This window comes from Abrus precatorius, unplaced genomic scaffold, assembly GCF_003935025.1.
Source record: "Abrus precatorius isolate BTA unplaced genomic scaffold, Abrus_2018 Scaffold4, whole genome shotgun sequence".
Lineage (NCBI taxonomy): Eukaryota > Viridiplantae > Streptophyta > Magnoliopsida > Fabales > Fabaceae > Abrus > Abrus precatorius.
This window is the reverse complement of record NW_020874384.1, coordinates 1,601,491-1,614,469: the sequence shown is the minus strand read 5'-3', so window position 1 is coordinate 1,614,469 and position 12,979 is coordinate 1,601,491. Positions and strand designations below refer to the sequence as shown.

General features: G+C 31.7%; 2 protein-coding genes across 2 annotated transcripts; one reads left to right on the top strand and one right to left on the bottom strand.

Annotated features, from left to right (window-relative positions):
* Positions 1 to 241: 241 nt before the first annotated feature.
* Positions 242 to 3,928, bottom strand: LOC113864355 (tRNA-specific 2-thiouridylase MnmA). Its single transcript, XM_027497966.1, has 10 exons — positions 3,531 to 3,928; positions 3,377 to 3,451; positions 3,246 to 3,299; positions 3,002 to 3,080; positions 2,774 to 2,901; positions 2,467 to 2,550; positions 1,853 to 1,936; positions 1,432 to 1,583; positions 966 to 1,116; positions 242 to 881 (listed from the first exon to the last, which is right to left on the bottom strand). Exons 1-10 carry the CDS (start codon positions 3,858 to 3,860, stop codon positions 549 to 551), a joined length of 1,470 nt encoding a protein of 489 aa, XP_027353767.1. The 5' UTR covers positions 3,861 to 3,928; the 3' UTR covers positions 242 to 548.
* Positions 3,929 to 9,855: 5,927 nt separating this feature from the next.
* LOC113865397 (transcription factor MYB46-like) lies at positions 9,856 to 12,365 on the top strand. Its single transcript, XM_027499904.1, has 2 exons — positions 9,856 to 10,173; positions 11,369 to 12,365. The coding sequence occupies exons 1-2, from the start codon at positions 9,899 to 9,901 to the stop codon at positions 12,039 to 12,041; spliced, it is 948 nt and encodes a 315-aa protein (XP_027355705.1). The 5' UTR covers positions 9,856 to 9,898; the 3' UTR covers positions 12,042 to 12,365.
* The last annotated feature ends 614 nt before the right edge of the window (positions 12,366 to 12,979 follow it).

Sequence of the window (12,979 nt, the reverse complement as noted above, 5' to 3'; positions counted from 1 at the left end):
ATGATGTCCTTGTTGTACAGATAACAAATGATGGAATGTGAGCGAAAATTCTCGTTTTATCCTAACATAATGCAGTTTTCATGTCTATTTGTATTTATATTTCTCCAATTGTCCCTCTCATTTTCACAACAACCAGGGAAAGGCTAATCCATGACAAATTATCAACCTTTGCTCACAATACTCAGGCAACTGGCAAAATCTGGGAGCAATTCAATCGGTGAAAACTACAAATTATCCATATCACAACACTGGTTCTTTTTTTATTGATTAATTCCAAATTAAGAAATTCTTCATTTAATAATTATTATGGTTAGAAATGTATTACGTCTTAAGGTATATTGTCAATACACATTTAATTCAAAACACCGAAGAATGGAAGCTACTAATTTCCTACAGCCATCTACAAAAAGTACTTATGATTTCCCAGAACATGTATATAAAAAACGTTCCCGAACCAAAGATCAGAAAATCTACATGTATTGATCACGCTTGCCCATGTTTTTTTGTAGCCAATTGGAAGGGAATACGGAAGGGAATTTCTTATTTCCTTATGATGCCTTACTTGCTAACTCTGAAGAATCACACACTTCTTGCGGATTATCTGGTTTAACCTTTATCTTTACCGGATTCCCAATCTTTGATTTATCTTCAATTCTCGCAATTTCTAAAGCTTTTGTACATACTGGAAAACTCTGATCATCCCAGGACTCTAAAATCACACCCGAACCTATGCATGCTCTTCCCTCATAGAAGGCCGCAAACTGGCCAGCTGCTAGGCCTTGATCATCTTCAGATATGCGGACAACAACAGAGTGATCTTGGCCATCTTCTTCCATTTCCATTTCTAAGCTACAATCATAGAATCCAGGACCATGTCTCACCTGAAAAGGTTATGATACCAGAAGTTTATTTACTATTAAATGGAAAATATTTCTAATAACAGGGCAGGAAAACTGATGTCTCACCTTGCATTGGAGCTGACTTGTCTGGCTTGGGAGCAACCCACCAAGCCATTTTACAGAGCCAACACGGAATATGCGCCTTCTTTTGTCAAAGGAAAAGTAATTTCTTGACACAAAAACTACATTGTTTTTGACATCCTTCTCAACAACATACCTGCGTAAGATAACAAATGGGATTAATGTCTCTCTTTTTTTAACAAGGCCAAAGTTGACATCTGGGTAAGAATGCATTGAAAGAAAAGTTTCAAGTGACTCAAGGTGGAGAAAAAAATTAAGGAAAACAATTGCACCCTTCTAAGTGAATGATCAAAAGTTGTGAACTACAGCAAGCTAACACATTCATAATTTCATATTTCTGCACCTACATTGTGGATCTATCTTCAATACAAAAATGGAGTATATAACGACATGATTGGAAATTTATCAGATAAATACATTAATGTTAGAAAGCAATAGAGAGGCAACAAACCATGGACCTCCAGGTAGTCGTAAACCCTGGCGCTGACCAATAGTATAAAACCAGAACCCTCGATGTTTGCCAAGGAAATCTCCTGTTTCAGCTTCCAGTATGATACCTTCTCTCTCCCCAATATGTCTTGCAACAAATTCACTGAATCTTATCTGTAACTCAAAAAGTGAACAAAGTTAGAGAGAGAAATAAAAGAAATCTATCTTCAAGACTTGCTTCAAAACAAGAATGACAAAAGTTTAAAATAGAAAATTAAACAATGGTTATAATAATTCATAATGGACATTGCAATAAGTGTCATTTTCATTTAATCATTCACTTTTAGAACAGTCTGAAAGATCAAGAGTGATTTGTCATGAACCACATATTTCTCAACACATTGAAACCGATATGAATTAAAAGAACTGTTCATTATGCATACCTTGCCCAGAAAGCATATTCCCTGGGAATCCTTTCTATCCTTATTAGGTAGATCAAATCTTGTGGCAAGCTTGCGGACTTCATCCTGTAGATGAAGTGGCAGGAGATAAAAATTAGATTAAAAATATCTTCAAGACATCATTCAGTCTTCTGAAAAAAAAAAGGTCTTCATAAAGAAAAAAGATAATTCTATGGCCTTTATAAATGGTTTACTGCAAAACAGCGTCCAAGTAGCAACCTCAACCACAATTAAGGGCACTTATAAAATTATTTAACAAATATATTCTGAAAACATCCAACCTGAATTCTTGTGTCAGATCTCATATAAAAAATGGATAGTAAGTGATGTTTTAAAGGAAGAAAAGAATGCCGGGCACAAGATGAAACCAACAAAAATATCTTCAGTCACAGCAAGATATTTTGTTGGCCTGTACAAATTATTACTGCAGTGAAGCATCCAATTTTTAACCCAAACAACGACTAAAGGCAGTCAAAATTTTAACAAATATATTCAGAATGCATACTGCTGAGTAATGTTAGATGCCATAAAATTATTGAACCTTAGACAAACTAAACACAACTTCAGTATTGAAAATGGTGCTAGTCACAACAAACCTTGGGAATACAACCAAGTGGAAAAAGAAGTCGCTTCAGCTGGGATTGTGAGAGGTGGGAAAGGAAGTATGTTTGATCCTTTACCTAAAATTTCAAAACCACATTAGAAATTAACATAGACAATTTAAATTACCATTCGTCAAAGAAATAATTAAAACTTAAAACCACCATAAACAATTTATACAAGTTATTAGTTAATCAGCAAAGATCCTTCAGACAGAGCTGACAGTACAGATATATCACCTATATATAAATCACAAAGACAAACAAGGTCTTTTAATCATAAAAGTATATCCAATATTGGTACCATGTCTTGTGATAGTTCCAATACTGAAGGCTCATCCATCTGATCAGCACATGGGTGGATAACATTCGCATAATGCCCAGAGGCAACATAGTCAAAACTCATACTACTGATTGCATCCAAGAATGCACCTAATGAAAAAGAAATCATTAACGAAATAGAAAGAAAGAAAACAAATCACAAACTGGTTAGACTGAATTCATTGCATGTAACAGGATGACAGACTCATACCAAACTTTATTCTTGTATTGCAAAGAACATCAGGGTTAGGAGTTCGGCCACAACGATACTCTTCAATGATGTAAGAAACCTGATATGGAGATGAGCAAGTCAAAAATAGGAGAAATCAGAAACCTCAACTATTTCAATTTGGAATACATTAAATAACTTTAAAATCTGATTACACAACCAGGTACTTAAATAACAGGAAATGCAATTAGTCGAGTATAGAGGAAAAGTGAATAACCATGCATACCACATTGTTCCAGTATTCATCGGTCAAATGAACAACTTCTAATGGCACTTCAACCTGCAAATAGAAACACCGTTTTCAATTACATTGGTGGTCAAGATCATCTACAATAAGGATATTGATAAGAAAGTGACCTGATTACAAACAGCTTTGGCGTGCTTCAAATCCTCTTCCCACGGGCATTCCGACCAAAAGTTCTCGAAGTCTTCCTACAGAAAATCACGCGCGAAAAAGAAACAGCTACCATACGAATAACCTAATTTTGAGATGCAAAGAAAGAAGGCATACTTGGAACCATATCTTGAGGTAGAACGCGGTGCAGGAATGGCCGGCGGCGTGGAGTAGGCGGAGAGCGACGCTGCTATCGACACCGCCGCTAACGAGAACGGCAACTCGGAGTGATGACTTGTGCGGCAGGCAACAGCGGAGGTAGGGGTCCAAGTCGGTGGAGAGAGGAGGTGAGGTGTGCGTAAGAGGAGCAGAAGAAGAAGAAACGTTGAAGGAGGGTAATGGAGGGGTAGGGTTGAGGGTGTGGAAGTGTTTGTATGTGAAGCGAGTTAGAGGCAGAGAAGAAGCCATTGGCCTCCAATTCCATCGCACGGCCACCCTCAACATCATTTCCAAATTTCATTTCTCATCTCATCTAATCCATTTACAGTTAAACCACCAACATTATTTCTTAGTTCCTACCTTTCTTTCTGCTCAACATTTTCTTTTTTGGATAATCATTTTATACAATATACTGTATCTACGACTACTTCCTGATTTAAATTGTATATAAATAATTGTTTAGTTGCAGCTAGGTTTTACTTCTAAATTTCACTTTTTTTAATCAATTTTTGTACAAATTAAAATTTCTTCTACTAAAATTAATATAAAATAAAATAAAACTTTATTTTTTAATTCTAATTTTACATATTATAAAATATTAAATTTTTAAAATTTTAAAATTAATTTATATTCTTATTCTATGAAAAACTCCCCAATATTTTGAACAGAACAACTTTGAGGCTTTTAGTTGAAGAAAAATGACAAAGGAATAAATTTGTACAATTTGAAAATTTGAGAAGCTTAATCAGTTTGGAAAAATATGTTGAAAACCAAAATTATATATATATCCAAATGAGAGGGTTAAAGTGCAGTTAAACTAAAAGATTAGCTAACATTTTTGTTAGGCAAAATTTAGGCTTTTGTCATGTAATTTTTAATTTCATTATTTAATAATAAAAAGTTTTAATATATGGATATGGATAAAATTAAATTAGTTTAATATATAGTTTGTTATCTCATGTATTTGACACATAAGTTAAATTATATTAAATGCACACTCATTAAACGTATTAATTACTTAAATTTTAAATACTGTCATTTTTGTTTTAAATATTAGAAATATTTGTACTAAAAAAATATATGTTCATTTACTTGACTTATGAACCTATTTATAAAACAAAAATTTCTTAATAAACATTTGTCAACAATATAAGTAAAGATTATTTGAATTTTTTAATAATGGTTTTTAAAAATATTATGCCATAAATAATCTTGATCCATCTGTGGATAAATTATTTTTTATTATAAACACAATTTTATCTTATGTACATTATTTTTTCTTACAATTATACATTTTTAATAAAATATAATTTAATATATTATATATTTTTCTTTTTTTGTTTATTTTATGATATTGGTTTGTTTCATATAGTAATTTTATAAGAAGGGGGTTTTTTTTGCATTAAATCATATCCTAATTTTCATATTCAATAATAAAAAAATTGTTATCCAAAAAAATGAAAATATGTTTAATTCATGTTAATTTTGTAATTAATCATATCATTGGATGAGATTGAATTGGGCCAGATTGGGCTCTTGGGGATTGCAACTCACGAAGCCTTCCCTCCTTCAACCTAAAACCCTTACAGGCTGATGCAAAACGAGGCCTTGTTTGACACAATCCTCACCAACGCTGTGGACCGAAGATATGCAATTATACGCTTCTTCAATTGTATATGCGTAAAAGTTATTATAACCAAAGTTTCAACTTTTTTATTATCAGTGTAAAAGTTATTTATATATTTAAATTTTTTTACTTATTCAAATAATTAAAATTCAATAAAATTATACTTTTCTCTAAATAACATATTTTTACATCTTATTTTTATTCTATTTTTTACTCAATTATTTTTTTTCTTTTTTTTACTCTTATTTTAACAAAATGTTAAAGTGAGATTCAAGTTTCATATCTTATAATTAGATATTAACTTAGCGTTAGAGTTTATGTCATAAGAAATATAAAATATCTATTAATAAAAATGATGTATTTTGATTTTATAATTTAAAATTTTCATTCTCTTTTTTAGGCTTTTTAATATAATATAATATCAATTATTAATAGTAAAAATAAATATTAAATTAATATAAATGGTTTCAACTTAACCTATAATTTTAAATTTCAATAAATATATTTATATTAAATACTTAAAAAAATTATACTCATAATAATTTTACTCGACTTAAATAAGATTATCTTTGATAAAAGATTATTATAGTTTAAGAAAAAAATATTTACTTTAATTTTTGCTTAATTATTAATAACTTGTATATGAATTAAAAAAATACTTGTACTGTATATACAAGAAATTTGTTAATTACTGTCGTAGTTATTATTTATAATGTATTCAGGTTTAGAATGTAACTTAATATGTTTTGTATATTTTTTTAATCGTAAATTAGTCATAATGGTAATATCATTAAACGGAATAAATATATATTATAACTAATAATTATCTTGCATAATTTTAAAAAAACTATTCTATCATTTAATTATGGCTTTCATTATTTAAATACTAGATAATTATTATTATATATAATATTATACATAATCATCTTTATAAAATAAAAATACAGTGACAGTGTAATAAACTTTGACACTGTCATCTAATTTTTATTTGACATATTACCAAACATCATTAAACTTTATGATATTTAAATTAAAAATTATATTTAAGCGTGCTCTAATTAGTTAATAGTGTAATTTTTTTATACTAACATTACACATAAAATTAAACTTCATTTTGTATACATAAACGCACATCTTTGAAATACATCTCAAAACTGAAAGAGACAATATGTTGTCATCCTATATATAAAACATTTTCAATCAATTACATATAAGTTCTCACGTGATAAATCGTTAATTTGATGCCAACTTGTTTTTTTTAAAATGAGGCAAATATAAGCTTTTTAATAACTAATTTTTATAAGCACAGAACTTAGAACATTTCATTGTTCCCTTCCTCTAAGATTTAATGTACGAAAAAGAATATATATTGTAAAATTCTTGAAAAGAAAAAAAAGTTTATATATACAACTACTTTATAATTGCGTATCTAGGTCGTTGAGCTTTACACTGTTGAAGTGCATCTGAGACAAATACTGATTTTCAAATATATACACATTCATAATTCATAATCATACCTACCACATAATCTTTTTCCACGTCGTGTTTCAAGCTGTTTTATCAGAATCATGTATACTAAGAAAACGTTCCCCGTATCATATGCCCAATGGCTTTGGAGATAGCTAGGCCGTTACTATGGTGGTTGCACTTTCTTAATTTATTGCTAGGTTTCTAATGGAAAGTTGTTGTTGGTAGGACCCCTCTCATCTAACTAAAGTCATGCTTGCTTATGTCTGAGGTAATCAACTTAAATAGGGCTAAACTTTGGCAAGAGAACATGCAGTACATAGAAAGCATAGAAAAGATGAAGCTTTAGGAGTTTGGAAGTTTTATGACTAATTTTATCTAGCTAGCTAGTGTTATCCCATAGATGTACGTATATGGAAGCTAATTCAAACACGGATTAAGACATTCCATGCTCATGTTTATGCTTGTTTCTTTCTCTACTTTCATAATACCTTTCTACCCTTTAATTTTTATTGATTAAGGATGCATTTCGAAGCAACTTAAAAAATGGGTCAATTCTTATTATGTCATTTTGTGTGAAGGATTTAGGATTTGTAGTGGACACGAATCCTTCCACACACATATTCTCTTGAGCATACAGTAATTGCGATTAATCATTATATTATTTGAAGTCAAAGCAATATGATGTGTTGTTAACGACATAAATTGGAACTCTGAGGTGGACAAAGTGGTGTTTTTTTCTTCCCTTTAATTTTTTTTTTCTAACTTAACCTAAGCAAATATCCCCTGCCACAATTCTTACACCCAAACAAATCTGCAGCCACTTTCATAGTTCCTTAAACACATGATTCTATGAAAGAATATATCATCCACCCTCCCCTTATGCCCACTTGGTCCCTCTGAAGAGATCCTTGCCAATTTATTAAATTGATTGCTTCTTTTAACTTTTTCTTGTAGTGTATTGCAACTTTTTGACAATCCTTCTAACCTTTTGAGTTTGTAGAACATGTATAAGGTGTTGGTTACAATGAAAAAAAATCATAATAAATATCTATAGAATAACCATGGAAAGTGCACCCATTATCCTTATTCAAATCTAGTCTCCTTTTTACTTGGGAAACAGTGGGTCTCTACTTTATTCCTTATTAAAAAGATTTTGGATGTTTTATTTTGACACATTCCAATTAACTTAGTGCACACCAGTTACGCAGAAATGGAGGGTCCTTTTATGGTTTCTCCAATAATCCAATGCGCTTTTGAGAAGTGTTTAGGCTCTACATCCTCCACTTTAACTACCACAAGTCCTCTAGGGATAGTTTTGAAATAAGGAAAATAATTTAACCCTCATCGCTAAGATATTATCATAAGTACGTCAGCAGAATGTGTTAACCTCCAAATTCAAACAAACTGAAGTTGGGACTCTTCATTTCAACTTGTTTTGGAGATTGTAATGTTGGTTGATTACATAAGGAAACTGCAATTGTCCATATATATATTGTCCTTGCTTTAAAAAGATGGTCCGAAAAGTCAATTATCTGTTGCACCATTTCTTTCTTCTTTTTCTAGCATGATTCACCTTTGTGTGGAAAAGAATATGCATGACTAAATCAAAGAAGGCTTAAAGTGAATCACTTCCTTCAATCGCAATTTACTAAACTCGATCTTTTCGTTTACAATTTATGAAAGTCAGCATTAATTCCTCTGCAAAACCACACCATCCGAGAATACGTAGTTATATACGTACCCTACCCTTGGACCTGACCTTCATGTACCCTAGCTAGGAGTAAATAAATAAAATTGATAGAAACAACGTATAATACATAATTAACGAATCTTTATTTCTATTTGGTTCGTGAAAGTAACAGCTTCATTAACGCATAATTGGCTTAACCTAGTCAATTTATAACACCGAAGTCACTTCTATCAGACATCAAACGGTAGTGATTGCGCTAAAAATTCCCTCTCATTGTCACTACCTGCTGATGATCATGGTAGCACGAAATGCGTATATACACACACACACACACAGAGGGAGGGGTGTACATACACATATATTTGAGTGTTTTAACAAATTAAAGTTACAAGTTACTAAAATACTCTTCTAAAAATTAAATCAGAATATATTAATACATGTAAGTGCTAATATTATCTATTGAGATATGATATTCTTATAAAAGCTTTTAAATTGATATAAAAAATCATTATCTATTTTATTCATTAAAAAAATGTATTAAAAATTATGAGCTATTTTATCGTTTTATACTTTTGTACATGTTGCCATAAATAACTTTTGTAAGAATATTATATTTATATATGTTTATATAGAGAGAGGGGGGAACCTCCAAATCTCTTCTTTTGTCACTTTTCATGAATGATGAGAGGAGGCGTATATAATATATGTTCATACATTTATTGAGTCTGTTTTACTTCATTTTATGTGATGAAGGTTAAGCATGTAGATCTTATGTGCAAAAAGTACTCAGCAATGTAACCTACATAAATTATTGACCAGGATATGCCGTCATAACTTTATTATCTTTTATATATATGTTCAATATCTTAAACTACACGTGTGGGGGTAGAGAGGAAGGGATTATGTGAAGTGGAAGCAAATAACTTGTCTTGGTTATAAAACAAGCTCATATGTTTACAATATATATATATATATATAATCTATTTTTAATATAATTTTTTAACATTTCTAATTATTTATTAAAAATTATAAAAAAGATTACATGAATTATGCTCTTAATTCATTTATTCTTTCACATAGTTTTAATTAATAATAAAGAATATATAAAAAAATTGCACTTAAGAACGTATTTAACGCTTCCTCACATATATATATTCGTGTGTACCCTTTGATGATTCACGTATATGATTAGCTTGAGAGGGAAGAAAAAAATAGAAAATAAAAAAGACAAGTGTCATGGAGTCAAAGACAAGAAGACACCTATCTTTCTCAATCCCTCGAGTCCCTCTCCAAACCGTTTTCCACTAGACTCATCAACCAATTCTCTCTCTCTCTCTCTCTCTCTCTCTCTCACTCTTCCCTATTTTGTAAGCAAACCCCACAACCATCACCATCATTATCATCATCATTCCCACCCTATGAAGCTTCTTTGTTATCTTTCTCTCACTATAAATCCTTCTCTTATCTACATCGGACCAGTTGGGAGAGGAAATTGGCCATCAGGGTAATACTCGGGTCCGGATCAGGCTGTACTGTACAATGAGGAAGCCTGAGCCATCTGGAAAAAACAACTCCAATAACAAGCTTAGAAAGGGGTTGTGGTCACCAGAAGAAGATGACAAGCTCATGAACTACATGCTAAACAGTGGACAAGGTTGTTGGAGCGATGTGGCCAGAAATGCCGGCCTTCAAAGGTGTGGCAAAAGTTGTCGGCTTCGATGGATCAATTACTTGAGGCCTGATCTTAAACGAGGTGCATTCTCACCACAAGAAGAGGAACTCATCATCCATTTGCATTCCCTTCTTGGAAACAGGTCCACACCTAGCCATCTTTTCTACCTACATATATTTGCATGTTCTCTCCCACAAATTTATCCATTTTATTTTATACCATATTTGGATCCTTGCATCATTAACAATACCGAGTACTGGTAATTAATTGACAGAATACTATAATGTTTTCTAAACTTAATTCTATATGATCTTTAAGAACTCTTCCCCTTGCACGTGTGTATTATTCATTTGTAAACCTAAGTATGCGCGCGCGCGTGCCGTATCTCTTATATCTCTAATTCACATATAAGTGTACCGGACATCTCTAACATCCACTAGCCCCTTCTAACATGTATATCCATCATCTTTATCTGAAAAAGTGAAAGGGTGTTAGATGCATGAATTGTGTTTGAAATTAAAGAAAAATGAATGAATCTTATTTAATACCATTTCAAAAGAATAATGTTGTTCCCTGTACAATTTAAGTGGGCCAACTTTAGTTTTCCTCTTGGATTTTAATATTTTTTTAAAACTTATATATATATATATATGTGTGTGTGTGTTTTCAAAGAATGAAATTGGATTCAATATTATATATTAGTTACGGGTGTGGTAATGAAAAGTGTATGAATAATTTGCAAGAGGTCTCAATTTCTATGTGTGCCATCATTTTCCTATATCTAGAAGTGTACAAGAAAGTTCAGAGACACACTATGCTCAAGTAATTATATATATATATATATATATATATATATATATATATGCATATATATACCAAAGTACTTATTCTAAGATACCTTGCATTTACAAAAATCAGACAAAATTTTGAAAAAGATTTTGTTACAAGTCTTTGGATGTCAAAATCTGGCTCTCCTAGTCTAAGATACGGCACATAATTCAAAATTAAAAAATACATGCACAACGTGCATTAAATATTATATATACTATATTACGTCTAGGCGGCTACTTGTAGAGGACAAGAGGACTAACTGAAAACAACATATATAGGCATTGTGATTCGTCTGTATTTGGACTTCGAATTGAAGACAACCCATTATCTGAATTGTTTAAAAAACCTTATTCGCTTCCATGCAAAGCATGCATTATTTTTCTGTCACAGAATCGACAGACAATGATATTAACTGACAAAATTAATTTAATTAGTCACCCACCAAACTCGATTAATTTTTGCTGTGCTAAGCTGACAAAAACATTCAATGGTGTTTCATTTTTAAGATGGTCTCAAATAGCGGCGCGCTTACCTGGGCGAACAGACAATGAAATTAAGAACTTTTGGAACTCAACAATAAAGAAAAGACTCAAGAACTTGTCTTCCACAACCTCACCAAACGCAAGCGAGTCTTCATATGAGCCTAAGTTTACTACTTGTACGCAAGATCATCATGCTGATTTTATGCCTATGTTCAGTTCATCATCTCCATCATCATCAATGCATGCCACAGTTCTCAATTCCATAATTGACAGGTTGCCCATGCTAGAGCATGGACTAAACATGCCAGTTCCTGCTAGTACTGGATTCTTCAACGCTACTGGGCCATGCTTCTCACACAGTAGTGGAGTTGACAACAAAGGTTTTTATATGGAAAAAGGAGGAGTATTTGGAAGTGGGGCAGAAGGGGATATGTATATTCCTCCTCTAGAGAGTGTTAGCACTTTTTCTGACCATAACCTTAAAGTGGAGAGTACATGCAACACAGATACTAACAATAGTTACTTTGATGACATAAATAGTATCGTTAATAATTGCAACGTTAGCAACAATAAGAAAGGTGAGAATAGAGCTGGGGTGGAAAATTTATTTCAAGAAGAGTTAACCATGGGAGAGTGGGACTTGGAGGAGTTGATGAAAGATGTTTCATCGTTTCCTTTTCTTGATTTTTCAAACTGATGATCCAATCAGTGCTCTCCCTTTAATTTCCCTTTTAAAGTCTTCCGAGGTACCATTGGCTGCTTGCATATCATTATTGGAACGTTCAGCACCACCACCACCACCATATATATCCTATGCATCTTATTAGGTACATTTGGTGATCTCCTTAAAACCTTGTAATATTAATTTGTATTTTTTTTCCATTATACTAGAGGAGCAAATTATTCACTGATTAACAAGGTAGGTCTGAAATAAAAGTCAATCATATGTATATCTGGATTGGCGATCATGTAATTAGTCTTGCAAATTTGTCATCATGATGAAATTGAGGTCACTTTGTATCCCGGATGCCAATGTAGTTAGAATCTGTCATACTTGTAAAATTAGATGTGAATAGATTGTTAAACATTATTTTCGGTACAACTATTGGTGGATACTTCAAGATATTGTTTACAATTCTGTCATTTTTTTTATCTATACAAATCTCAAAAATACATTCTAAATATAAAGAAAGCATTTAAAAGTATATATTCCTCCTTTATTGTTTAATATATTACCCTGGGATGTACAAAAATTGTTGGTAAGTTTGCATTGCAGTACTTTTTGAACCCCTTTATTCAAATTAAATGGACTGCCACCAATAAGATCATAATGTTGAATGATTCTATCTTAGAACTTTGCAAGCACCTATCAGATTTGCGTTCATAAAATATGTCCACCATGGCGATGAATGAATCACGGTTAATGGGTACCTAGTCGAATTAGTTTTTAATTGGTGTGTGGATTTTCATATCATATTAAGCTGAGCCGTTGAATTCTAGGAGTAATTATAACTCCAGCTTTGGTTTTCAACTTAAAGATAGCTAAATGTTATTGGTAATGATCAGTGCAACGAGAAATTTGCTATTGTGAATGGAATAGTTATCATGAAGTGAATTTAAAGCAACTTAATATGA